The 27916-nt window shown below is 37.4% G+C and overlaps 2 protein-coding genes across 8 annotated transcripts in view; one reads left to right on the plus strand and one right to left on the minus strand.

Moving 5' to 3' along the window:
- ZUP1 (zinc finger containing ubiquitin peptidase 1) overlaps positions 1-7867 on the minus strand; it is a 28805-nt gene extending 20938 nt beyond the window's left edge. The window contains exons 1-3 of one of the 4 annotated variants that reach the window (XM_066248106.1): positions 7655-7867; positions 4082-4657; positions 782-892 (exon numbers count right to left, since the gene is read on the minus strand). In XM_066248106.1, coding sequence (XP_066104203.1) covers positions 782-892; positions 4082-4643 — 673 coding nt within the window. In that variant the 5' untranslated portion in view covers positions 4644-4657; positions 7655-7867. Of the gene's footprint in view, positions 1-781; positions 893-3879; positions 3920-4081; positions 4658-7603 lie in introns of those variants that run through there. The other 3 variants (XM_066248105.1, XM_066248107.1, XM_066248108.1) reach the window with 3 other exon arrangements.
- Positions 7868-10666: 2799 nt separating this feature from the next.
- The window catches only part of KPNA5 (karyopherin subunit alpha 5), a 42586-nt gene continuing 25336 nt past the window's right edge, over positions 10667-27916 (plus strand). For 2 of the 4 annotated variants that reach the window (XM_066248251.1, XM_066248254.1), the window contains exons 1-6: positions 10667-10836; positions 16289-16422; positions 19385-19486; positions 19622-19721; positions 25346-25440; positions 27515-27646. In XM_066248251.1, coding sequence (XP_066104348.1) covers positions 10833-10836; positions 16289-16422; positions 19385-19486; positions 19622-19721; positions 25346-25440; positions 27515-27646 — 567 coding nt within the window. In that variant the 5' untranslated portion in view covers positions 10667-10832. Of the gene's footprint in view, positions 10841-15310; positions 15358-16288; positions 16423-19384; positions 19487-19621; positions 19722-25345; positions 25441-27514; positions 27647-27916 lie in introns of those variants that run through there. The other 2 variants (XM_066248253.1, XM_066248252.1) reach the window with 2 other exon arrangements.

The following is a 27916-nucleotide window of genomic DNA, read 5'->3' on the forward strand; positions in this document are numbered from 1 at the left end:
TTCTCTGAGGACCGGTACCAAATGGCCCACGGACTGGAACGGGTCCGCGGCCCGGGGCTTGGGGACCACTGCCTTAAAAACTGAAATCCATTAGAACACAATTGGTTTTTCTTAGGGTCTACTTTATGTTTTGTTTCAGTGGAACTGTACAACTCATACAGGATTTTTCTACTTCTGAGTCACTATATTTTTTAACACCACATTAAAAAAAATAGGGGACAGAGGAAAACTTCTATAGAGTCACTTATAAAACTAGTAAATGGTAATGTAAGAAGCTGGAAAGGCATTTGAAAAACTTTTTAGTCACATAGTTCACATTCTTTTTAAAACTTAGGTGTACCTTATAGCAGCTTCATGGATCACCAACAATTCTGGCTGACCAAAATACTAAAATGGTTATATCTAGCTGCTGAAAAAATGGCCTCAAGTTACAAATCAAACAGATTTTAAAAACTGCACAATATTTCATTGTCTTCTAAATATCGTTACTCTGGGGCAAAACTCTGGATGCATGCCTCTAGTTCAGTTGTTGGTCACAATAGCTTATTGTTCAGTATTTTTCAGTGAACAAAACTTTTAAAAAGTTGGAACTTGATTAGAATTCTTTAAAGGGACAGATTTGTTTGTTTATTTATTTATTTTATTATCATTTTTTTGACAGATTTGTTTTTAAATCAGTATAGCTTTATGACCCTCCCATCATTAATCTAAAAACTAGATATATGTCCTAGGAAGTGGAAATTAAATAATGACACTCTTATTTTTAAACATATAAACATACCTTGTCTAAAGCTGCTTTCTTCCAAATGCAAGTCAACATGTTCCTGGAGAATATGGTAATTTGTACAGATGAGCCCACACATAGGGCAGTCATACAGTGGTTGGTCACAGTCTGTATTAGAGATATAATTCACTTGGTTTTATTTTTAAAACTTTGAGATTTTCATCCCAAGTCAAAGGCTGTTTTGGTTTCATGCCAAAATTTCCTACCACTTATGTTGAGTGTTTGAGTGTTCTTTCTACATGAGGATTTGAAGCCATAGTTTGGACGATATAAATTAGACATGCTTCAGCACACTCTCTTTTCCTACTTCATCTTTTTTATTTTTAACCAGCGCAGAGGAGGTTTTCCCAGTCACTGTTAAATTTAAAATCAAAAAGGAAAAATTGGATGCAGCATATGAACTTTCATTTTAGAGAAGAACTTGGAAATGTTTAGTTATATTATCTACAGGATAATATAAGCTACAGAGCGTACCAAGGTAAGCTAAAACTCTAACCACGTTTCTCTCAGTCTGGGGATATAACTGACATACAGCACTGTATAGGATTAAGGTATACAGCATAATGACTTGATTTATATATATTGTGAAATGATTATTAGAATAAGTTTAGTCAGTGTCCATCATATCATATAGAAACAAGAAAAAAAAAGGTATTTTCCTTGTGATGAGACCTTTTTGGATTTACTCTATTAGCAACTTTCAAATATACCGTACAACAGTACTAGCTAAAGTCATCCTTGTTGTACATGACATCCTCAAACTTATAACTGGAAGTTTGTACCTTTGGCCTCCTATATCTAATCTTGTCACCATTTCACCCCTGCCTCTGGTAATCACAAATCAAATATCTGTTTCTGTACATTTGGTTGTTTTTTTTATTTTTTAGATTCCACATATAAGTGAGGCTGTACACTATTTTTTGTCTGACTTATTCACTTAGTTTAATGCCAGCAAGGCCCATCCAGGTAGACACAGATGGCGAGATTTCCTTCTTTTTATGGCTGAGTAATATTCCACTGTATATATACACCACATCTACTATCCACTAACCTTGTTAAATAAATAAAAGCTCTTTTAGTTGAAGTTAAAGCTATTTTTCTATCTCTCGGGTCAAGATGGAAGACTGAGCATAAGCACAAACCTTTCATACCACTGTAATAAAATATTAATAACAAACATTAAGATTTGTAGTCAAAACAAGAAAAGGAGAAAGGAAAATTTAAATGGTAAGTAGGGGACAGTCTAGATATGGACATTGGGTTAAATTCTCAGCATTCTCCAAACTAAATGGTGAGATGCAGAATTCAAGCCCTCAGTATAAAGCTAGGAACTGGGATCATTCTACCCGTGGGGAGCAGGAAACCAAAGAGTGGGATCCATCACCCAGTACAGCAGGCAGAGAGGTGCAGTTTGTTCAGGACTGAAGTAGTACTTCTGCAAGATTAGGCATCCAAGAGGAACTCAGCTACACAGAGTGAAAGCACTAAGCAATCCATACACTTAAGGTTTGGTTTGAAAGTAGAGAAACTAAGTTCAGAAAGCAAATGAGACTGCTGTTAATTTCTGTAGACAAAATTAATGTGACTGGTTAAGTTTTAGTTAGATCAGCTGACTTTAAAACTAATGAACTAAGTCAACCTGACATGTTTGATCAGTGGTAGCAATCAAGTCTTAAAATTAGTTGATATATTCTATAGTGGTGAAAATGGAAACTAAGGTATTGAGCTATCTACTGATGTCCTCTCCAAAGTGAAATTTACTCAAAAGAAGAAATGAATTCAAAACTTTGACAAGTACTTTGATACAGACAAGACTGTTTTGGAGCTGAAGATCCACTAAACACTTTAGAAATTGGAACTGTAGAGATTCTAATAGTTTATGAAAATCTGGATATCCACTGTCAAGGCAGAGAAGAGGAGAAAATTCTCTACTTGTAGAACATGAGAAGTATAAACTTCATTGCACAGACAGGACAGAAACGAGCTGACTGAGAACATGCCACTGTTGGAATAGTCTGCTAACTATAAAAAATTTAAGCTACACTGAAAATTGTCACAGATAATTCACAATAAGCACCCCAGTTTTTTTGGAGGTATCTTTCAGTACCAAGTAGATTTCCAGCGAATGGAATACCAAGGAGGAAACTAATTCTTTTTATGTTGATGAATACCAGGTAGTTTTCATGGGTCCTGCAAAACGTGCTTCACTCTCCAGCACCCAACCCAAGGACCATAGCCTTTGTGGAATCCAACATATCCCTACCTTACAACTGGAACGTTTCCACAATTTAACTGACGAGCATTACACATTGAAAACAAAACAAAACAAAATCAACCCTAACTTTACATTTTAGTTTGTCCTGGTGTTAGCACAGCAGCCTACAACCAAGTTCCTAAATGCCACTTTGGACTAATTTAAAAAGAAATCCAGTTTTAATTTTTCTTTCATGGTGAAATTGGTTACTCTTTATTTTATGCGGGGGGTGGGAGATATTTTTAATTTCATACATAAAGCAAAAATACATTCGGTGCTGTGAATCTTCAAAAGCTATCAGATCTAACAACACAAGAAAAAGAAATGCTAGAGATAAAACAACAACAAAAAATGCCCCAGCAGACGTATTTGGTGGGCTCATGAGTAGGTTGGACATGACTAAAGAATGTTTGAACTTGATTATATGATAAGAGATATTTCCAAACTGAATAGAGAGAAAAAGATAAAGAAAAAACAACAAAATATTCAAGAAAAGCTTAAAAATTAACAATGAGAAAACTAAAAACTAGATTAAAATATGGGCCAATAACCTTAACAGACACCTCATCAAAGATAAACAGATAGTAAGCATATGAAAAGAGATATTCATACATTAGGGAATTTGCAGATTAAAACTACTACTACACACATACTAGAATGGCCAAAATCTGGAACATTGACCCCTGACAGCACCAAATGCTGGCAAGAACTGAAATCATCAACGTGTTCTCTGATCATAATAGAATTAAACTAGAACTCAATAAGGAAAAATCAGAGTCCAAGACAGTCCACATGACATTGGGCTGGTATTTCTCCTCAGAAAGACAATAAAACTACTCACAGTGTAGCTGAAATTTATTATCTGCATCCAAATTCATTTCCATTATTGCATTTTTATATTGCAACAACTGAAAAGAAAATGTTACAGATATAAACTGATTTTCAAAACACAGTTGGAGTAATCTGATTTACAAACCAACTTTTAGGACTCTACATGTTAAACTGAGATTAGTGTTACTGGTTATATAAAATGAACACTTTACCTTCTACTGGAGTGTCTAAAAGATTGGCATGCTTTGTTTTCACATGAGTTTCCATATCTTGAGAACAATCTTCTATTTTTCCACAGAATGGACATTCAGGAGGACTATACGTTGTGTCATAAATGGATCCTTTTCTTTTGGACAGGTCACACTGTTTTCCTCTACTTTTCAGTAATTTTCTAGAATCAGTCAAGTTCTTCGAATAAAAGTCTTTATGTTTTAAAGCACCATCCTTAGGAAGGCTTTGAGCTAAAACTTTCGGATTACTAGATGCACAAGCTGAATGAATACTTGAATTAACTTCCGCTCTACACTGTTGGGTGTTGTCTTTCTTATTATCTGATATTCCATACTGTATTGTATCGATCCTCTCAAAGTTTCTTTCTAGTTCATTTTGCTCAAAATGAGCCGTTTCAATATGAAAACACATTTCATGATAATTCACACCTGACAACTTGCAAAAGGGACATACAACTTCATTTTCCATGTGAACAATTAGGAGATGAGCCTTCATGTCTGATTCGGAGGTTACTGTTTCACCACAAATATCACAAGAAAGCATGGCACATCAGGTGGCTAGAAAAGAACACAATATTAAGTTAGAAAGTGAGAGTTGAAAAAATGTATTTTATAAAATGATTTGGAACAATTAAATTTATTTAATCCTGGATTATTTAGATGAAGACATTGTTAATGAACTTATTGTTTCTCAAATATACAAAATTACTAAATCTCAACCAAAATTTCCCTACTGTATTTCAATTTTATGATTTTCATAAAACAAAGGCAATAATAATAATGCAAATTAAAATAATTTTTTTGAGAGTGAGAGACATGAAGGGAGAGAGGGGGTGAGAAGTATTAACTTGTGGGTGGAGCACAGAGCGCATTCCTAGCAGCTGTGGCTGATGCAATGCTGTGAGAATATTCCAGCACCTGATACCCTACTGGGCATACCCAGGAAGGGAGCTCGCCCACTATAAGGAAGTGACTTAGCGCCAACCACACAGCTCCCTGATCTTTCCAGTCATTGGCTTTGAGGAACACGCTGTAACACCCTATAGGCTGAACCTGTGTATATAAGCTAGCTTACTTCCTGAACAAAGTGGATCTGCGTCACTGAACCTGGTCCCCGGAGTTGGGTCTTTGCGTCTCCGGCGTCCTCACCCCTGATGGGCCTTGTCCACATTAACTCACAGTTGCTTTCACTTTAGTTGTATACTGATTGCTTCTTGTACATGCCTTGACCAGGGCTGAGTCAGTGTCCCCTTGCTCAAGCCACTAACCTTGGGCTTTTCACAACAATGACCTTTTTGGACTCAAGCTGGTGAGCTTTGAGATTGTGTGGCCGATTCCCCAACTCAAGCCAGCTATCCCATGCTGACAAGCCCACCCTCAGAGCAGGTGACCTCAGGGCTTTGAACCAGTGACCCCAGCATTCTAGGTTGTCACTTTACCCACTGTGTCATCACTAGTCAGGAAAAATAATTTTTTTTTTGAATATTACAAAAAGTGTGGTTTGAGGTAGAGAAAAAAAAAACATCTACAAAATCATCCAGGCAAGATAAATCAGAGAAGAGAATACAAAGGAAACTTATTGTGGCAAGCATTAGACAGACACGAGCAGAGCAAGGACTACAGGCCAGGCACAGACGGCCACCGGCGCAGAAAGCCCCAAGTGCCTGGCAGTGGGCAGAACTGGGAAAACAAAGACCTCGCCCCCAGGGTGACCTTTCCTCCCTTAGTTGGTCATATGGTTTTGACCCCGATTTCATATCACTGGTCAGGGATTCAGACCCTCTCCTGACCTTTCCTCCCCTGGCATATTGCTAGTCATGTGGTTTTAGACCCCCATAGAGGAGGAACAAACAAGGGGCCAGAGAATAGTGCTTAGGCATTATTAACCCCCTAGAGTGAACTTTTAGGCCTCACTCGTGTTTCAGCTCTAGGCTCAGAAAATCTGCAAAACTCAGAAAAAGGGAAGGCAGGCTTACCTCTTGACTATTGATCACCTGCCGTGGAACTGATCAATCAGTGGAAACCAAGAACCTAAAAGAACACACTTGTAAAGCTAATAGATCTTCTATTGAGACCTTCCCCTGAGACCTCCTCTAAAAATCCCCACCCTTAAAATTCCTTAGGACTGGAGCATGTCTGTTAATTTCCCTTACCCCGTCTCTTTCTGCTAAGCTCAGGACCTCAGGAGACCTGCAACCAGATGAGCAGTGGGCAGCGGCAGCTCGTCCAGAGCTAAGCCCCTGAACCCCTCTCCAAGGTCTCTGACTTTCTTCCTGCATGGCCAATGAATTCTTCCTTTACTTGCTGCACTTTGTGTCTTGATTAAATTCTTTCTCTCAAGAAAACAAGAAATGAGGAGACAGTAGTCTGCTGCTGTAAATTATCAACTGATGTATCCAAATACAGAAACTTAAAAGGTAACAATGGGGAAGGTAAACACATCTTAACAACCGCAGTTAACACTTAAAGCGCTTTATAAATATCAAACTAATTTAAGTATTATTATTACTCTACATTATTATTCTTTTGGGGGGGGGTGTTTTTCGAAGGTAGAAGGGGGAGGCAGATTGACTCCCGCCCGGGATCCACCAGGCATGCCCACCAGGGGGCGTTCCTCCATTGCCCCCGGAGCCATTCTAGCGCCTGAGGTGGAGGCCATAGAGCCATCCTCAGCACAGGGGCCAACTTTGCTCCAATGGAGCCTTGGAAGACAGAGAGATAGAGAGAAAGGAGAGGAGGAAGGGTGGAGAAGCAGATGGGCGCTTCTCCTGTGTGCCCTGGACAGAAATCGAACCCGGGACTTCCACACGCCCGGTCAACACTCTACCACTGAGCCAACTACATTATTCTTCTAGCTCAGATATGTCACCACAGCCATAAAGTGGTTAGCCAAAGCGCTAAGCCAGTCACCCAAGGCTTGTACTCTCACCCCAAAGAACAGAAGTAGAATGAGTACAGCAGAAAAGAACACCCATTCCAGAGTCAAGAGAACTGGATTATAACCTCAGGTTTCATAATTTTGGGTAAAACATCTCATCTCTGTGAGGTTCGGTCTACAAAATAAGTTGAACTAGATCAGTAATCACTTTTGAGTTTTGTGAACTACTAAAGTATATACTAGCTACCGACAAAAGGCGATTTTGATAAATAATTTTTTTTAAAGGCAGTCACTGCCACAACTTTCCCATTGCAGACCATCGTTCGGCTAAGGGCTATTTAAAAATAAACAGGAGAAGGGGAAGGAAAGTGAAAACAGTCTCCGGTTTAGGCGAGTCCCCCGAGCGCCCAGGAAAGAACGTCACGCCCAGTTCCCCTTCGCGCCGCTGGAACACGGCTCCACACCGGGCACGCTGAGCTCCCACGCACTCTGGGGAGCGCTGTTACGGTGACAGGTGCTGGGGGGACATGGTGAGAAAGGCCACAGGGGCCAGATGCAGCCGGGCCGTCAGCCCGGGTCCGCACCAAAGTCGCGAGCAGGCACTGGAAACCAGCTCAGACACTAACCGGTCAACGCTCGGGGCCTGGGAAGTGAGGGCTGGGGCCGCCAGTTCCTACCGGCCGGTGATCCGGCCGCCGCCCCGCTGCCCTCGGCCGGGCGTCCTCTGCGGCCCGGCAGCGGAACCGGTGTGGCCGCCCGCGGGGTGCGTGCGCGGCGCCGATGACCTTCCCGGCCTCCAAGGCGAGAGCAGGCCCTCTCTTCACCCAGAGATTCAGTGAGAGGAGAACAGAACCGGCGACGCCAGGCTCCGGCACCACATTCAAATAAGCGTTTCCTCTGGCTCCCGGAAGGGACGGGATCCCAACCTGCCCCGCCCCACGCCGGGCGGGGCTGTAGTGCATTCTGGGAGTTGTAGTCACATTTACATCCTCCCAGGAGGGTTCCGACTTGTAACTTACTGGGAAAGAGTAGATTTTGAGTCTTTATGAATGAAAGGGTAGGTCCTGGAGCATTATACGAGGCCATAGCACCCATTGTCTAGGGCCTGAGTAGCAGTCTATTTTGTTATCAATTAAGGCGTTATAATGCTACGAGGTGTCACAACCCAAGCTATTTTCTGCAGATGGAGGGTGACTAAGATGCATTCTTTCCTCTAATGTTACAGGATCGCACCTACCTTATTGCTAGGTTCAGTCCTTATCTTGTTCAACAAATATTTAATGAGCGTCTATTAGAAAGGTATTCTGCTTGGAACTGGAGTTGTAGCTCTAGTCAAATTGAACAAAATCCAGGCTTATTTGAAGCTTATATTCTGGAGTAGAGATAAAATGAACAATTAAGTAAACTGATCACGCTAAGTGCTATGAAGGCAATAGAACTGTGTATTTATAGAAAATACAAATGTAGTTAGCAAAAGTTTTTTTGAGGAGGTGAATGTGCTAATGAACAAACCTTGCGCTAACAGGAGGAAGAGCATTCCAGGTAGAGAAAATCATAGTAAGAACAAAGCCTCTGAAGTAAGAGCAAAAACAGTATTTTGTGACCTGAGCATAATATTGTAGAAGTGGTTACAACATGAGGTCAGCGTTGTAGACAGGGGCCAAATCATGTCGGGCCTGGTAGAAAATTATTCGAGTATTTAAAAAGGAGAGTGGCATGATTTGATGATTTCACAACATATATATTTTAAACATCATTCTAGGTGTTGAGTAATTAAACATGGCAAGTTGAATATGTTCATTTATATTCCTTGCCTCTTAAAATCTAAAATGACAAAATAATAAAAATAATAATAAATATGCAAATAAGATTTTAACAAAATCTTATAAAATAAAAATGCTAATCAGATTTTAACAACATTTGAAAGCTAGAAAAAGGATAGATGAGTAGTAATTAACTTAGCTAAGTACAAAAGTCCACAAAAAATAAGTTAATTTGTATGCCACAACTCTGGAGATGTTCAGAAATTAAAGACCAGATACTTCTGAGAAAGATGTTAAATTTGGGCCTGAAAAGAAGAACATTTTGCTGAAGTTCTGAATAAGGAGCAGTGAGAACTCTACCTCCAGATGTCCTCCATCATGAAGTTGCTAAGTGGCTCACGTTTTCCTCCCAGACAGAACACTACAGGTTTAGTTTCGGAAGAAAATGAACCAGAGAAGCTACGAAGTCAGAAATGCACAGCTAAGACTGGGGATCAAGGTGGGGAAATAATGAAAACTGATACCTACTAATGAGGCCCCTCACCATTTTATCCCACCACATTCTGATGTCTGATTAGTGCCTCCAAGTCAGGGAGGGGATTGAAGAATTCTTCTCTAGGGAAAATCATTGGTCCAGAGAAAAAAACCTACAGGTAATGATTTTTAGAAAATTCTCCAATGAAACAGACAAGATATCATTTTATCACTGTGTAGGGAGACAGGAATCAGTGAGTAAACAAGCCCCACTAATACACAGGCTTCCAATAAGTTTCGTTAGTGTCTCATTCTTAAATATGGATATTCAAGATATTATCCAAATATGGATAATCAGCAGGGCCCTGGTTGGTTAGCTCAGTTGGTTGGAGCATCACCTGAATATGCCAATGGAACAACAGTTTCTCTCACCTCTCTCTCAAATCAATAAATTAAAAAAAAAAAAAAGGAGAAAAAAAGAATCACCAGGTATTGGAGTACAGCCTGTAGCAGGAAAGATGAAAACCAAAATGATCAAAACAATAGACTTTGAAGAAACAGACAATGAATAAAGGAGAAAAAATACTTCAAGGAAACTACAGTTAACGTCTTCAGAGAGACAAGAAAAGATACTTAATCCCTAATTCAAAAATAGGAAATAACTTTTGGGATTAAAAATATACAATAGCAGGAATACATATAATCAATAGAGAGATAGAAGATAACCAAAAAAATTCCTCATTAAATAAAAAGAACAAGGGATGGAAAACAGGAGCTTCTTAGTGGTAGGAATTATGTTTTATTTTGTGTATTCTGTGCCCAGCACTGTGTCTAGAAAAGTCTGTTTTCAATATTGTTTGTTGAACTTCAGAATGGTTTACAAGGCTGTATGTATATGTGTACATGTGTTATAATAACAATATAGAATAATTTATCCGGAGTTATTTATTTCATTGGCAGTGACTTTTTTTTTTTGTCAATAATCCACAGATTTATTGAATCTCAAACTGAAAAGCTTGGAACAAAGAAGAGCACAGAGGAAGAAGTTAATGCAGCTAAAGAAGGAAAGAGCGTCTGTAAAGATCCATGAGGTTGGGATTTTTATCCGTTGTGTACATTGTTGTAGCTCCAATTTCTAAATCCGTTGTGTACATTGTTGTAGCTCCAATTTCTAAAAAGTGTCTGGCACTGCTTAGGCCCTCTATCAATACATTGTTGGGACGGACGGATGGATGGATGGATATACCGACTGACGAGTGAGTGAATGAGCACTCGCACGATGTACCAGGGCAGTAGGACTCAGTCTTGCTACAGAGACCGTGCGGGTTTAAAGTCCCGGGGTGGGTGCACACGCCAGCTTCTCCTTCGGTGGTGCGTCTGGGGCGCGCCTCCTCTCCAACCGCTCTCCGGGTCCCCGTGCCGCCGCCGCCGCCGCGTGCAAGGGCTTCTGGGAGACGAGCCTCGGGGTCTCGGGGAAGGGGCGCAGGTGGCCGCCATCTTGAGTTGCGAACCTGGTCACTACGTTCAACGCTAGGGGCGGAGTGGCAACTCCACTGTTACCCGCAGCAGACGCCGCAGCTGCGGGCTGGAAGTCAGGGCGCCGGCTACGGCCACATTAATGGGTAGGTAAGTGGGAGTGACACAGGCCATGTGGCAGAGCCTCGGGCTTGGTCCCTTTGGGAACTACTCTTTTCTGGGGCTGTTTTATTTACCCCATTGCGAGCGAAGGGTTGAGAACCAGGCCATGCCGGGGTTTTCTCAGGCTCCCCCGAGGGAGACTTCGGTGGCGGGGGCGTGGCAGCCCGACCTTCCCCTTCTGCGGATGCGAAGGCGCGGCGAGTGTAGCTGCTCGTAGACAGCGGGCTTGTCCTGGGAGGGCACGTGTGGCGGCCAGTCTCACCCTCTCGCCGCTCCGCTCCTTCTCGGTAGTTCCTCTTCTCGGTCTTGGGCTTGCAATCGTTGCCACTCACTCCAGGGACGCAGCCTTTGTTCCCGGCAGTTTATCAGAAGTGCCGTAGTGGCCAGAAAGAAGGCAGGCTCGGTCCTGGGGACCTTCGTGTCGCACCCTCGGCGTCCGCCAGCCGCCCTCCTCCGCGTGGGTGTGTGTGTCTGGGAGGGCTCGGTGCCGACGCAGCAAGCGTGGGTTCGATGCCTCTCTCTACTAGTGTGTCAACTCCCGGCACGAAAATTTAATAGTGTTTCCTAGATAATACGTAAGAGGTGATAGGATCTGAAAGCTGTGAAATGGGATAGTGATACTTTAAAAGACTATGCCATTGACATTTACCATTGAACTTTGTGAATACATTAAAAACACACTTCTGACTTGATGTCACTTCATTACAACATTTAATAATTCACATTCCATAGGGAAGTGACCTAGTTTCTAGGTAAACAAGACAAAAAGTCCTGTCCTTTAGATCTTGAAGTACTGTTTGTTCGATTGTAGGGGCTGTAGCCAGCCCTCTATCTCCTCTGTACCGATCCTGTAATTTTACTAGGAGGCACCCAAACCCATAGAGATGGAGGCTTTACAGGTATGAGAAATTACATTGGAAGAAACAGTTTAGATTCCAGTTATTTGTTCAGTTTTAACACAGGTTTCCAAATAGCTGAGTCAAAAATAAGCTTATGACTGAAGAAATTCCCGTTTTGCAACTTTAAAGTTGCCTTGTTTAAATAGCATTTCTTATATTTGAAATAACTTGTATGAGACAGCAGCCTTTAAAGCAGAGTCTTCAAAGTTATTTTCCAGAGAATGAAACAATCTCATTGGGTAGGAACCTTTAGAGATAATCTTACTTAGAACTTAGGTCCTCTATAAAGCAACTGCAGTGAAGATGCAAGCAAGAAGTTAGTACAGGAGAAGAAAAAGGAACAAATGATGTATCAGTTGTTGGGGCTAGATTTTATTTGCTTAACATAGTTATATAAAAAGGTTTAAATGTGATTGCCTTGATTAATGGTCTTAGGGATAATGTCTAGAGCAGTGGTCCCCAACCTTTTTTGGGCCAGGGACCGGTTTAATGTCAGAAAATATTTTCACTGACCGGCCTTTAGGGTGGGACGCATAAATGTATCACGTGACCGAGACAAGCGTCAAGAGTGAGTCTTAGACGGATGTAACAGAGGGAATCTGGTAATTTTTTAAAAACAAAATATCATTCAGACTTAAATATAAATAAAGCGTAAATAATGTAAGTTACTTATTCTTTCTCTGTGGACCGGTACCAAATGGCCCATGGACTGGTACCGGTCTGCGGCCCGGGGGTTGGGGACCACTGGTCTAGAGTATGGGTTGGGGAAGACAAAGTGATTCAATCAGATGTAGGGAGAAAGAATTAGAACTTCTATTAGCTTGCCTTTTAAAACTTACTTAAAAATATTTTCCTATTTATGAATTTTACAGTGGGATAGTTTATTAGGCTACTAATATGTGTATATAAATTAGCATATTGAGGAAATGTGCAAATATGTTTTGTATATGTAAGGATATGTGATCAAGAAAGTTAAGAGTTCAACGGCCTACCTAGATAATGCCTAATGCCGAGGTGATAAATATTTTTAAGAGGATTATTGCTGTGAACATTTCATTCCGCTAAAATATTTTATACATATTGAGCATACAGGGTGAGTCAAAAGTAGATTTACAGTTGTGAGTACATGAAACACAAGAATTTATTCTTGTATTATTTATTAATTATTGTATTATTTTCCATATGAACAACTGTAAACTCACTTTTTACCCACCCTGTAACTCAACAACTAATGTTGAAGCTCAGTTTGTTAAGATACTAAGCTATTAATGAGACAAATGTTTATATATGAGATAATTCAGTAACAGTGCTAAACATTGTTATTATTAATAAAGCTTGATTGAGCTATTTCTAATGACAGATATTTGTTGATACACAAAGTATTGCTGAGATCAATTTATTAAATATTTTAAAGAGGGTTATGAATATAGTTCAATTGACATGGTAAGTTTAAAGATGCAAAGTACCTTTTAAATCATTCCTGGTCCTCAGCCCATTCTATTCTACTTTTAGCTCCACCACTAATGAAATTTCTTTCACTTTCTTTACCAGTGACCTGATTATCAAATCTGATGTTTCATATGGTAGTTGGCTTATTGCTGTATAATCAGTGAATGCATAGAGAGGCCTATTTTTAATGCTACCATAAGTGAGATACTCCTTTATCTTTTGAATTCTCTTTTCTCTCATGACTCTTCTTTTCTCTTGATTCTTATGACATTTCTTTTTTGGTTCCCTTTGCTTTTTTCCAATAAAATATGAACAGTTTCAAGATTACTCCTTTGGTCATCTTTTATAGCTCTATATGATGTTGGATGATCAATCAAGACTCTTCTGAGTTTTTACCTATATTTTCTAAACATCTATAGATCAAAACCTACATATGCCCTAAGTACTTTAAATACAACATGTTTATAGTGAACATCTCTCTCTATATATCTATTAGAATGGCTACAATAGAACAAAAACAAAATTCTGACAATACCAAGTGTAGACAGAATGCAAGCAACAGGAACTTTTATACATTGCTGATGAGAATTTAAAATGGTACAGTTACTTTGCAGTTTGGTAGTTTGTTATAAAATGTGAAGCATATACTTGCCATACCATCATCTATCATTCCTACTCCTATGTATTTACCCAAGAATAGTGAAAACTTGTATTTACACAAAAACCTGTATATGACTAATTATAACAAATTGATTCATAACTGGCCTTATCTAGAGATAACCTAAATGTTATTCAACTAATGAATGGATAAATATATTGTGGTATATCCATACAATAGAAAACTACTCAACAGTAAGAAAAAATAAACTATTGGTATATGTCCCCAATATGGACGACTCACAAATACACTATGTAATTAAAAGCCATTTTAAGATTATATACTGTTATTATTCCATTTATGTGAAATCAGGAAAAGGCAGAACTCTGAAGATGGAGAACAAATCATTGCTTGCCAGGTGTTATGAGTCAGAAAAGAGCTAATAGGAGCAGCTTAATGAACTTTTTTTGGGTGACAGATCTATTCTCTATCTCAGGGGTCCCCAAACTTTTTACACAGGGGGCCAGTTCACTGTCCCTCAGACCGTTGGAGGGCCGCCACATACAGTGCTCCTCTCACTGACCACCAGTGAAAGAGGTGCCCCTTCAGGAAGTGCGGCAGGGGCTGGATAAATGGCCTTAGGGGACCGCCTTGGGGACGCCTGCGTCTATCTTGATTGTGATAATTATATAAATGTTCATTTGTCAAATTAATATAACTGTATATCAAAAGAGTGATTTCTACTGTATATAAATTAAAAAATAAAAAGTCAAATTCATCATTTTGTCTTAAAAACAAGCAGGCATGCAAACAGAACCGCCACTCTCACTCTCCATCTGTATAGTCCCTGTATTGGGTTATTTTTTGATCATACTGAAATAGCTCAAGCTAAAAACCATAGAGTTATCCTCAGCTCCCTTTTCTTCCTTACCACATATTCTTTATTTTCATTTGACCTTGAATTATTGAATCAATTTCCAAAATATTTCTGGAATCAACCCTGTCTTTTATACTACCAGTGCAACTACTAATTTAGTTCAGGTCTTCAGCATCAGGGTTTGAAACAACCTACTCTTAAAGTTCTTTAATTCGAAATTTCTCTAGATTTCAGGAACCACACATATGTTCTTTCCTACCTTCTTCACTTTTTATCCTGCCCCTCCTCCCATTTGTTCTCTTGTTCAGGCACACTCAATTTCTTACTGTTTTGTGTTTATGCCAGGCTTCTTCAGGAACTCTGCCTTTACACATATTCCCTGTGCTTGAGATGCTTGTCCCTGCCCTTTTCCCATTTCACCTCCTTTCCTCGGAAATCCTTGCTTATCCTTTAAGAGGGATAACAGTGAGTACTTTAGAGCTCCCTAACGCAGTTTGTTGCTGTGTCGTCTGTGTTCCCACAGGATTTAATGCATATGTTTTACTGTACTTTACTACTTACAATATAATTTGCCAGTTCATTACTATGTCTTTTCGACATCAGGGATGGAAGATGAATGTCAACCACTGTGTTTACTTCACAAGTGTTAATTGACTACTACATTTTCTCTGGTAGGATATGGGTATGTTCTCAGAATTTATCAGAATAACATTTGAAGCAGGCATTAATTACCTGTCATGTTAAATTCAAGTTGAAGCTCTGCATTAGACTCATTTTTTATGTGTAAATCAAGGATAGGTTATACTATCGGTAATTTAGTATTCATTTCTGATATCAAAATGACAATATAATAATACTATTATTAAAAAGTGTTTATAACTTTTTTATAAGTAAAACTATTATATATATTTCAAATATAAGATTTTATGTTTATATAAAATAAATGATTTAAATATACTAATAAAATGTTTATGTAAGTATTAATGTTTTTTAAAATATTTGCAATAAAACTGTTTCAAAATAAAAGATACAGTATTCAGTATTTAAGAAGGACTAATTGTACCGTAGTTGTGAAATCTGGTACTGTAATCATGACTGAAGTCATGGCTGTGTGGCCTTAGTCCTTGAGCAGTGCCTAAAGTAAGTGAAAGAAGCCAGACCCTAGTACCTATTTGAGGTGTGCTGATTGAAGCCTTATGCCATACTTCATTGACAGGCAGACACTTCATTGCTATTTCTTGATCTTGCCAAAAGCTGTAATTTAGAAATTTTTTACCCAACTATTTCATGATTATTTCCTGGCTGACAATGGTTTTAAGATACATTGCACCGCAGAGAGGTTGAAATCCCATGGACAGGGTGATGCATCTTAAAATCAGTGAAACTAGGGTAATGACTCTGTCATGTTTAGACTGGAAGTTGTTATTTGTTTGATAATTTAGTCCTAAAATATTAGGTCATTTTGTTCCAATTTGATATGGAAGTGTGAGAATGTGTTCTTTGTACATAATTTTCAGAATGGGTTTTGCTTGCTTATTTAATTAGTGATCCTGAATATCTCATGTAGTTTGAGAGTTATCAGTATTCTTTTTTTTTTCTCTCCTAATCTTAAGATGCCATGGCTAGTCCAGGGAAAGATAACTATAGAATGAAAAGTTATAAGAATAAAGCCCTAAATCCCCAAGAGATGCGTAGACGAAGAGAAGAAGAAGGAATACAGCTTCGAAAACAAAAAAGGGAAGAACAGGTAGGTGTTTTAAAATAATTAATTGTTTAACTCAAAAATATTATATACAGATTTTAGAAGTATTATTATTGCTAATTTTTAGATAATTTTAAAAGAAAAAATCTCTTAGAAAATTGGATGTTGATAAATTTATTCTTTAATTTATAGGACTTCAGGAGAAAGCAAATTTGTGAATCAGAATCCTGTGCTGTTTTTAATCATTGACAGAAATAGCTTTTCTGTTTTATTGATAAATATTTTGTTAATTATATTTCTACCCCAGTGCTAAGAAATTTTTACTCTTGAACCTATTTAGATCACTTGCATTTGTCATTGTAGACTTTGCCTTCTAAAAAAACATTAATTATATTCATTTGTTGCTTTGTGATTTTCATATAACTTAGCCTTAAGTTAATTATAGTCTTTTTCCTAAGCTATTCATACTGTTCCTCCTATACTCATTATCCAGATCTCTTAGCCTTCTCTGTTGGAATGTTGTTCATATAACATAAGGAATTGAAATATCTTTTAAAAGAGTACATCTCAACATTTTTCATTCCAAGATATACTTAAGTTTACAAGTATTTATAAATAATAAAGAGGATGTAGGCTTCACATACATGAATTAAAACTTATGTGTGAAAAAGACTAGCAATGAAGAAAGTAGAGAAAAAGGCCTGTTTTAAAAATATGATTTGTCATCTTCCTAGCTATAGCATCTAGCACAGTCCTGCTGTTTTATAATAGATACTCAAAAAAAAGAGAGAACTCTGTTGAATAAATGATTAGAAAGAGAACTGTGTACAGATTAAAGAGGATTAGTATTTAAAGAACCAGGATGAAAATAGTAAAGCAACATTATTATAGTAATTTATATCAATCGTTCATTAAATGTCAGAAATATCGGTTCCATTGTAATGTTATTGTAAAAGTCAATGAAAGATAATCCAGAAAGTGATTTCCATCTACAAGTGACCCACTGCATTTCCTTTGTCATTTCAGGGTTTTAGAAACACAGACAACTCCTACAGTAACATAAAGACATGCTGGTAAAATTTTGTCCTAGTTCAGTCTCTTTACATGGCCAATTAGAACACTGCAGAAAAATCAAGTGGTTTTTCCTCAAGGTCACAGAGTACTAAAGGCAGATCTTGGACTCAGAATCCAGAATTGTCCTGACCCCAGAGCCAGTGGTTTTAGTGTTCAAAAGCCTAAAACTCCCAAAGATTTTTTTTTTCTTTTTGGCTTTGCATTGGTCTTTGGGGACCAGATGCACACATGGGTAGATGAGTTGCAAATTCCAAAAGGGACAATTCTAGAGCTCTGGAGAGATGGGGACTAAATGTTCGGTATGTTACTCAAGTGATTGCGTGCTCTGGTTATTTCCAAAAATAGTTTCCAATACAAATCTCAACAAGTGCTTTATTGTGAAGAGGCATTAACAAAATAGGCAAAGGAAATGAAAGATTTATTATTTCGTGTTTAGAAAAGAAAAATAGAAATATTGTGCTTAAAGTGACTTCTGTTCATTCTCCCCTTCCCAGCAATTCTTCCAAGACTATAATGGCAGATCACCAGCAATAAAGTCCTTCATGTATCATCTGTGTCTCACATATGTACATACACAGTTTGTTATACTTCATACACATTTGTTCCTAGTTGGTCTTGTTTTGCTCTGATTCTCCCAGAAATGGGCAGGAGCAGACAGAAAACAACATTGGGACTGTTTGCAAGAGCCGTCAGTTTACAAAAACCCGTTCTTCTCTCTTGCTCTTTTTCCATGGAAGGTGTTCCTTGCTGGCTTGGCTTCCAGACCTTTCTGCTCCTCATAGGCTTGAATATTAGGACTGAGGGAGATCACCTGCTCAGTGGAAAAACCAGAATGACTCAAGTTCCAATCCAACCCAGATATTCTACACATCCTGGTTTATAATGTATAAGTAGAATCCTTCTTCTATACCTCTTTGAAATTCACAGCCCTGCTGATTCAGACCACTAAAGCAGGGACAGTTTGATCAAGGAGGTCTTCTCTCAGCTAGCCAATGTCAGCCTAGTTATAAATTTTAAGCAGAATAATATAAATGACAGTAGGAGAGGGGAGAAGAGAATAAAAAGAAGGCAAAGAATGAGAAATAGAGACTAGAATGAGGAAGAAGAAGGGGCAGGAAGAGAAGGGATAAAGAGGAGAGGAGAGTAGAAGAAAAGGAGAGCAAGAAGACAGCACCATAATCAGGATGGCACAGCATGAAGTTAGTGTGCTGGAGTAAAAAGAGCAAAGATTTTGGAGCCTGAATAACTGGGTTTTACTTTCAGCTCGACCTTCATTCTGTATGTGATGTTGAACAAACTGAATCAACTTGCCGTGTCTCAACTTGCCATCTGACAGAGAAGGATAAAACACTGCCTGTGTTATTTCTGGGGTTCTTGTGTGATGAGCTGACCCATGAAATGTACCTTTAAATCTCCCTTAGTGACCATATCTCTTCTCTTCTTTTTTCTTTATTTTTATTCATTCCCGAATTAATAAGCATAGGGCCATCTTTCCTGAGAGTTCTCTATTCCTTGTTAATCTGATATACTAACTCTGTTAATATACCACATTATCTCTCCCATGTAACAGATTTACTTTTTAATTCAGATTTTCTTAAAAAAATTCCTAGGCATCTCATAATCAAGTATGGGCATTTTCAAATGCTGTAAAATGTAAATGTGAATTCTACTAATGGGACTGGCTTTGGTAAAACACCTGAGATTAAGAATGACCCAAAGAAGTCTACAGGACAAGAGCTAACCTAGCTCAGAAAGTGACTTCTTATAGATAATTTAGGTCTTCATGGTATAGTGATTGGGAAATACTAAAATATTTAGAATTTTAAATGATAAAAATTTTAGCTTGTTTTGTTCAGGTATGTGAAAAATATTCCATGGGAATTCATTATTCTATGGAAACTCAATGTTTAGAGTGATTTCTTTTTTATTGCAGCTGTTCAAACGCAGAAATGTCTCTTTGCCCCGAAATGATGAATCTATGCTAGAAAGTCCTATCCAGGATCCGGACATCAGTTCCACTGTACCCATTCCAGAGGTAGAAATCTATTTCAAATAATCTATTTGCCAAAATCTATTTCAAATAATACTTTAGCAGCATTTCAGAATTAGTAGATAAAGCAAATATTATCAATATAAAGTATTTAAATAATTAATATTTTCTGTATTTTAGGAAGATGTTATTACTGCAGATATGGTTCAGATGATTTTTTCTAATGATGCTGACCAACAACTAACAGCAACACAGAAATTTAGAAAGCTGCTTTCTAAAGGCAAGAATTATTTTCAGTATGCTTATTTGATATTATGACATTCTGCAATAGTGTTTTATTTATGCTGTATTTTTTATGTTGAAATACATTTTTTTTTTTTGCTATGAGGGTTGTGGATGGACCTTATGGACGAAGAATATTATGCTAAATGAAATAAGTAAATCAGAAAATGCTAAGAACTAGATGATTTCACGCATAGGTGAGACATAAAACAGACTCATAGACATAGATGAAAGTGAAATGGTTACAGAGGAGGAGAGTAAAGGGGGCTAAATATATGGTGATGAAAAATGGTTTGACTTTGGGTGATGGGCACACAATGCAACGAATAGTTCACATGCTTTGGAAATGTACGCCTGAAAGCTATGTGCTCCTGTGGACCAATGTCAACCAATTAAATTTAATTTCCAAATTAAATTTAAAAAATTAAATCTTGATGATTGCTAAAAAGGAAAATAAAATATATTTTTGGCCCTGGCCGGTTGGCTCAGTGGTAGAGCGTCGGCCTGGCATGCAGGAGTCCCGGGTTCGATTCCCGGCCAGGGCACACAGGAGAAGCGCCCATCTGCTTCTCCACCCCCTCCCCCTCTCCTTCCTCTCTGTCTCTCTCTTCCCCTCCCATAGCCAAGGCTCCATTGGAGCAAAGTTGGCCGGGCGCTGAGGATGGCTCCATGGCCTCTGCCTCAGGCGCTAGAGTGGCTCTGGTTGCAACAGAGCAATGCCTCAGATGGGCAGAGCATCGCCCCCTGGTGGGCATGCTGGGTGGATTCCAGTTGGGTGCATGCGGGAGTCTGTCTGACTGCCTCCCCGTTTCCAACTTCAGAAAAATACAAAAAAAAACAAAAAATATATATATATTTTAAATTGCATCAATTATTAAGCATTATATTATTAAAGTAATATGTGTTAATTTTATAGAATATTTGCAAATATAAACTTAAGCAAATATAGAAATCATTACTTCTGGCCCTGGTTGGTTGATTCAGCGGTAGAGCGTCAGCCCTACATGTGGAAGTCACGGGTTTGATTCCCGGCCAGGGCACACAGGAGAAGCACCCATCTGCTTCTACACCTTTCCCCCTCTTCTTTTTCTCTATTTCTCTCTTCCCCTCCTGCAGCCAAAGCTCTATGGGAGCAAAGTTGGCCTGGGTGCTGAGGATGGCTCCATTGGCTCCTCAGGCACTAGAATGGCTCTGACTGCAGCAGAGCAATGCCCCAGAGGGGCCAAGAATCGTCCCCTCGTGGGCATGCCAGATGGATCCCGGTCATGCACATGAGAGAGTCTGTCTATCTGTCCCCCCCCCCCGCTTCTCATTTTGGAAACACACACACACACACACACACACACACACAAAGAAATCATTATTTCTGTTGCTAAGAAAGAGAGTTATAGAAATATATTTTTAATTTTTCTTTTCTTTTTTTCCAAGTGAGTGGAGGGGAGATAGAGACACAGACTACTGCATGCACCCTGACCAGGATCCACCCAGCAACACCTTTCTGGGGCTTATGCTCTGTCCATCTGGGGCCAAGCTTGCAACCAAGCTATATTTAGGGCCTGAGGCAGAGCCTCCATGGAGCTATCCTCAGTGCCCAGGGCCCATGCACTTGAACCAGTTGAGCCATGGCTCAGTAGGGGGTGAGAGAGAGGGAGAGAAAGAGAAAGGAAGAGAGAAGAGGGAGGGGGCATGGAAGAAGTAGATGTTGCTTCTCCTGTGTGCCCTGACCAGGAATCAAACCTGAGATATCCACATGCTGGGCCAGCATTGCCACTGAGCCAACCAGCCAGGGCCAGAAATATATTTTCCTGTAGAAATATTTTTCAGATACAATTTTTCTTAAATGGCAGCATAACATTACAGTATGAATAAAATATTATTTATCAATTAATCAGACATTTAATTTTTTTCAGTTTTTGATTTTCATGAAGCTCCATAAATCCTATACAACCTAAAATTTCCTTAGAATAAATTTATAAAGTGAAATCATGGGTTAAAGGGAATAAAGTGTATTTATATATACTTCTATCTTCAGTTTGTACAAGTATTTTACTATATTCTTAACATAACTCTATAAAAAAGAAAAATATGCTTACTAACAGTAGCTCATTGTGACATTTTTTGAGTACTGAAGTTGAATATTTTTCTTTAATTATTGACTTTTATAATTTGCCTGTTACTGGTTTAATATTATATTGAGTTCATAACCCATCGTCCATCTTGTGTTTCATATATGTAATTTATAGAATTGATAACTAGAATTTTGGCTAGCTGCCTTAGTTTACTAAGAGAGAGAATTTAGTAACACATGAGGAGTGAAAGAAGTCCTGTGTTTAGGTCAGCAAGGCTTTTTGCCTTTGCTTATTGTAGTTATTGTTTATAAATGCATTTAACTTTTGTTATCCATTTCTTCCAAGTTAATGTAGCTTAGAAATATTAGGGAATCCTTATATAATCAAGAATGTCTTCTTCTTCCTCAGCATATGCCACAGGTTTTTTTTGAAATTAGGGTTATTTTTTGAATCAGGCTAAAAGAGGTTTTTTACACTATTCTCTTTTAAGATTTCTTTTCCATATATGTATTATATTATAACCAATTAATAGGATTCATTTAGATTTAGTTCTGTTTACGAATGTTAGCATATGCAACCAATATTTTTATAACAGAACTTCCCTATTCAATTCTTTAGTCTTAAGATTTTATCCTTATTTGCCCTAATTCCTCATGGTATTCTGTTTCTTTTAAATTGTAGTATCTTTTTCAAAGAGTCAATGATTTTTTTTTCCTGTTTCTTTGTAGTGGGATTATGCTTTCCTAAATTGGGCACATAGCAGGAATTAGAGATGCTTTCTTTTACTGATTGCTCTGACTGCCTGCCAGATAGATCTTTAAGGCTTAGACAAGTATTAGACTTACCATAGCTGTCCTTGATCCAGCAGTGTAGGAAACATAGTAAAGGAGTTAGAACTAGAACTCCTTTGATTAAAGTTGTGATAGTGACATTTTGCTAGAATCTCCTGTTTACTTCCCTATCATGCCCACTCTTGTAGATCAGTGGTCCCCAACCCCCGGTCCGAGGACTGGTACCGGTCCACAGAGAAAGAATAAATAACTTACATTATTTCCATTTAATTTATATTTAAGTCTGAACGATGTTTTATTTTTAAAAAATGATCAGATTCCCTCTGTTACATCCAACTCACTCTTGATGCTTGTCTCGGTCACGTGATACATTTATCCGTCCCACTCTAAAGGCCAGTCTGTGAAAATATTTTCTGACATTAAACCTGTCCGTGGCCCAAAAATGGTTGGGGACCATTGTTGTAGGTGCAATCAAAACTTGTTCTTTCTTAAATCTCAGTTTTGTAGAAATTTCTCCAAAGTTTTTTTGTCTTGGAAGACTGTTTAGTTTTAAGTGCTAGAGCAAGTAACTCCTATTATACTTATGTTTATATTGCCATAATTAAAGTCTTCTTTATAACAATTGTTTGCCTGTGTAAGATAATGTAGGCTATTATTCTGTTAATTAATATAATACCAATGTAAGAGTTAATAATACTTCAGGATACTTGTTAGATTAGCTGATGATCCAAGTGTACTTTAATTGCTTTCTTTTAGATGAAAATGATGATAAAGTAATTTTCCAGGAAAAGACCATATTTATGTTTTTAAATCTATATCTGTCTGTATTATATCTATATCTGTATATATTCTATCTATATATTTATTTATATACAACCCACTTTTCACACCCTATAACCAGAAAACCTTGTTTCCTTTCTTTAAAAAATTTTTTTTCATGTTTATTTATTGATTTTAGTGAGAGAGTGAAGGAGAGAGAGAGAGAGAGAGAGAGAGAGAGAAGAACATGGATCTCTGTTCCTATATCTGCCCTGACTGGGGATCAAACTGGCAACTTCTGTGCTTCGGTACAGTGCTCTAACCAATCGAGCTATCTGGCCAGGGCAAGAAAACCCTGTTTCTTCTCTCAACTTCTCCTTTCTCTCCCCTCATATAAAAAGTGTAATACAAAAATTTTGTCCCTTTAAAAACAATAGGAGAGTAGATTTAGAATTTTTTTTTTGAAACAAGAAAAAAAATTGATGAGGTGAAGGTGGTAACTACAAACATAATTTTTTTTAAAAGATTAGGGTAAAGGCATTTATAATAATTAATTTACATTTTGAAGAACTTAAACTTTTCATTTAGAAGACCTAGAGAAAACTGTATGTGAACAGCTTTAGTAACATTGTAGACATAATCTAATTTTTGAACAAATTAGAACAGATTTGTTGAAAAAGGAAGAAAAGGAAGAAAGTCCATTTCTAAATAAACTTTTCTTAACAATTGAGAACATGATTGCTAAGGTTTAAACTGATTTAAAACTTAATAAGGTTTTTATATATAATGAAAGGATTTATACAGATCTTTTATGGTTATTCTTCATTTATCCATTCTACTGAATAAATACAATATATTAACATATATATATGAGTTATTTATGATCAGTAACACAAACAGAAGAATTAAGAAGGAAAAGAAGAGTCAAAATAATGCAAATAAGTAGAACAACAAATTGATGTTTCTCTCTCCCTCCTTCTCTAAAAACAAATCAATAAATTAAAAAAAAATTTTTAATTAAAAAGTGGGAAATGAGGTTTTTCTCCTATGAGATTACTAAGTACTAGACAAAGTTCAGTAGTGGGTACAAGGCAGGGGGAAGGGATAAACATGGTGATACTATGAGTTTGGTTTTGCTTATGCCACAGGTTTTAAGGAACCTGTTACTAAAAATGTGGCCAGTAGACACTTAAAAATGTGGTCTACAATCTAAGAGAGCAGAATTCAGTTATGGGTGTTAGATTTGTGAATTATCACAAATGATAATCATAAGTAACAAGTGAATTAGCAAAAGAGATAAATTTTCTATAAAGAGAACAACAGGGAGGGAGAAAACTAACCCAAAGAAGTGTCAACAGAGAAGTTCCTGGAGAACCCTAGGAGTATACTTTTTGCTGAAGCCAACCAAGGCAGAAAGTTCTGGATACTTAGACTGGAGTAGTTGAAATATCTTTATTTTAATGAATGTCTTTGTCTTAAAATTTCTTAGAGATTTTATGATTTGTAAAAGCTTTCTGCATTTCACGAAAATTTATCAAGAATTATAGATAGTCCAGTAGCATTTCTGTAAATAATAAATAATACCCTGATAAAATGAGAGACATTAGGCAAATTCATGGCTGATAGTGAAGGAGGCATCCCTGGAAATTGGGGTATAGTTATAAACAATTAGTGGGAACATTACTCTTCAGTTGTTTTTTAATTGAAATAGTTCTTTTGTGAAAGTGACCTATTAAATAGTCTTGAACTTATGAAATTTAAATATTTGTACATGTAAGTATTTTGAAATTTTATTAGTATGGTTATTGAAAAAGAATATGCTTTGCAGTAAACATTGCAATTATGAGAACATCTGTTTTCTTCAGCTACATCTAGCTAAGAGTTTTAAACTTGGTCAATGAAACTTAAGAAAGAGTTGTTTTGTGTGCCTGTTCATTGGCAGAGACACCAGTTCATTGTCTTTTTGTGTCTATGTAATGACTTAATTGTTCTTAAATTTTTAGAACCTAATCCACCAATTGATCAAGTTATACAGAAACCAGGAGTTGTACAGAGATTTGTGAAATTTCTTGAAAGAAATGAAAATTGTACTTTGCAAGTGAGTTCTGTAGTTTTCTTTCTTGTTTTTTTTTTTTTTAAAATTGCTTTCCAGAAATGACATGATTTAAATTTTTACTGAAAGCAACTTCTGCAATATTGAATATATTGTAAGCTTCAGTGAATACTTGGCAATTCAAGGAAAGGTAGTGTCACTTGTCTTGCCACGGTCATGGCTGCAGTGCTAGTTTCTTCTAGGAACTGTTATTAATTTTGGGAAAAGTTTATAAAGTCATTTTTAATGGTAAAAAATTTTTTAGGTGTCAGTCTTTAGTAATAACATCTGTTTAGGAGGACTCAAGGAAGACTTCACAAAGGTAGTTACATAGCTAATCTTAAGGATAAATAAGAGTTTGGCAGGCTGAAAAGAGGAAAGTTAATTTCAGGTTGTGAGAATAGCATGTGCATAGAGCATAGAGTATTCAAGAACAAAATTAGGGACTTGAGCATCTATTAATCATAACTAAAACCTAATGAAATTCTACAGTGTGGTCTTGGGACAGCTATCTGCTGTGCCATGTTATCTGCAGGCCATTTTAGCCCACAAATAACTTTTGTTCGGCCTGCACATGTTTTGTTTTGTTTTTCCCAGCCTGCACATGTTTTAAAAGATGTGAATTAGATATTGGACTTTAAAAAGTTGGAAAATTTCAAATTAAAATCTAGATTTTTGGCTGCTTTTGACAAATCAGAAGAGATGGCATTGCTGTCACATAGTGAAGATCTAGTGGACCTGAACAGACGCTCTGCTCTTCTTTTCCTTCCTGTTTCAGACATCACAGCCATGCTCTCCAGTTCGCTGTTTACCACTTGCTTGTGACTATTTTTATGTTATGTATTTTATACTTGTGAATTCACCACTTTTCACTAATGCCTTTCCTCAGCTATACCTAGGAGATTTTTAATGGAATAACCTTTTTAATTGTCATTTAGTTGATTTTGTTAACCAGTTATTTCTATAATTGGTTAGGACTGTGTTCTCTATTTTTAAAAAATATAAATTCCTCCCTTAAAATTTTTTCTTAATCTCACACAAAATAGTAGCTGTATTTCTCATACCTTTTAGTAATGCTTTTAGATGGATTTTTGTTTTATTAACCATAATGCTAGCCACCTTAATGTGAAAAGTTGTCTATGCCAAATATTTTTAAAGCTGTACTACTCCTTAGTTTGCCTGTAGATTTGCAGGTCATTTTAGTTTATTGTTTGGAAGACAGGTTGATTTTCTCAGTTGCTTCTGTTAAAAATCCATCACATGTAAGTATATCCAAATTCTGATTGAATTGATACGACTAATTTCCCAGAGGCTCTGCTCCTTAAAAGACTACATACAGTACATGTCCTTTTGGCTCTGCAAATAGTGGACTCTGACCTTAAATAAATCACCTAATTACCTGGACTTCTAATTTTCTTATTTCTTAAATGAGGAGCTTGGGACTAGAGCAGCGGTTCTCAACCTGTGGGTCGCGACCCTGGCGGGTTGCCTAAAGCCATTGGAAAATACATAATGCATATCAGGTATTTACATTCTGAATCATAACTGTAGCAAAATTAGTTATGAAGTAGCCACCAAAATTATTTTTTGGTTTGGGGTCACCGCAACATGAGGAACTGTATTGAGGAGTCACGGCATTAGAAAGGTTGAGAACCACTGGACTAGAGGGTCCATAGGGAACCAAAACTACCTTTTGTGATTCTAAGTTCCATAAATATACTGTTACTCTATTAAGTGGTATATCATTAATTTTAAACTGCTTGCTTTAGAACACCTGGTTTTCTAATACACGTTAGGAGTTTTGTGAATTATAAATTCAAATGTGTTCATTTATTGTTCCTGATTTTGAAAATTTTTATTATATTCTTCTCAGTTCTTATTTTCAAGTAAAGAGTTCTTTTTTAAAAAAATAACGGGCTTTTATCTATGAAATCTGATTTTACATTGAATCTTATTAAATACAAGGCAGTCTTTATCTCAGACTTGTCTAGCTGAGTCTGTTGTCCCTCCCTTCTTCCCTTCTTTCTTTTTCTGACATTTCTTTGGTGCTTTCATTTATTCTACTTTTATTTTTCCTTAGTTTGAGGCTGCATGGGCATTAACTAATATAGCATCTGGGACTTTTCTGCATACCAAGGTAGTGATTGAAACTGGGGCTGTTCCAATTTTTATCAAACTTCTTAATTCAGAGCATGAAGACGTTCAAGAGCAGGTAAGTTTCTACTTGAGCTGTTATATTTACTAGATTTTAATTTTCTCATGAAAGTATCATTTGTCATTAGGATTTGAAATTTATTTTAACCAAATTGCCTGTGTATTGCATTTGTTAAAATATAGTAATTTCTATTGTTTCAAATTAGAAGGAGGGAAGAATGAACTTTCTCAGGCATCATCCTGGGTTGTTTATAAGTGAGATCTCAGCTCTAAGGAAGTACTATAACCATTTATCAGAGCACACTGACACCCAGAAACGTTAGTAATT

The sequence above is a fragment of the Saccopteryx bilineata genome, chromosome 12, assembly GCF_036850765.1.
Source record: "Saccopteryx bilineata isolate mSacBil1 chromosome 12, mSacBil1_pri_phased_curated, whole genome shotgun sequence".
NCBI lineage: Eukaryota > Metazoa > Chordata > Mammalia > Chiroptera > Emballonuridae > Saccopteryx > Saccopteryx bilineata.